The 601-nt window shown below is 59.4% G+C and overlaps 1 protein-coding gene across 1 annotated transcript in view; it reads left to right on the plus strand.

Moving 5' to 3' along the window:
• Positions 1 to 281, plus strand: part of LOC103739944 (keratin-associated protein 10-9-like) — a 5,549-nt gene extending 5,268 nt beyond the window's left edge. The window contains exon 4 of the mRNA XM_029567096.1: positions 7 to 281. Coding sequence (XP_029422956.1) covers positions 7 to 281 — 275 coding nt within the window. The remainder of the gene's footprint in view (positions 1 to 6) is intronic.
• Positions 282 to 601: the final 320 nt, after the last annotated feature.

The following is a 601-nucleotide window of genomic DNA, read 5'->3' on the forward strand; positions in this document are numbered from 1 at the left end:
CCTGCGGCCAGCAGTCTAGCTGCCAGCCCTCAAGCTCCCAGTCGTCCTGCTGTGTGCCCCTCTGCTGCAAGCCCGTCTGCTGCAGACCCTGCTCCAGCGTGTCCCTGCTCTGCCGCCCCGTGTGCAGACCCACCTGCTGTGTGCCCGCCTCCTCCTGCTGTGCCTCCTCCTGCCAGCCCAGCTGCTGCCGCGGGTCCTCCTCTGTGTCCCTGCTCTGCCGCCCGGCCTGCTCCAGCCAGGCCTGCTGTGGCCTCTCCTCCGGACAGAAGTCCAGCTGCTGATAGTCTTGATCTCCCAGGCTTTGCAAGTTACATCTTTGCTCCTGAAGAGTCTCCAGTCTTAGGGGCCCCTAGAAGCTGCCTTTGGGCCACCAGAACTGTTCCAGTCTGGATCAAAGGCCACATCACTGATGTCTGCTGGGGTGTGAAGGTGCCACCTGGTCCCTCTCCCTTTCTGGGGAGCTATGACCCACAAAGTCCTCTGTGTCACAGACAGCAACCCTGGGAGCCCATTCTCATGCCAGCATGATTGTGTCAGATGTGACGGGTCCAGTGCTATATTCAATAAAGTATTTGTGTAAGGAACTTTAGGTTCTGTGCAT

This window comes from Nannospalax galili, unplaced genomic scaffold, assembly GCF_000622305.1.
Source record: "Nannospalax galili isolate Female #2095 unplaced genomic scaffold, S.galili_v1.0 scaffold619, whole genome shotgun sequence".
Classification (NCBI taxonomy): Eukaryota; Metazoa; Chordata; class Mammalia; order Rodentia; family Spalacidae; genus Nannospalax; species Nannospalax galili.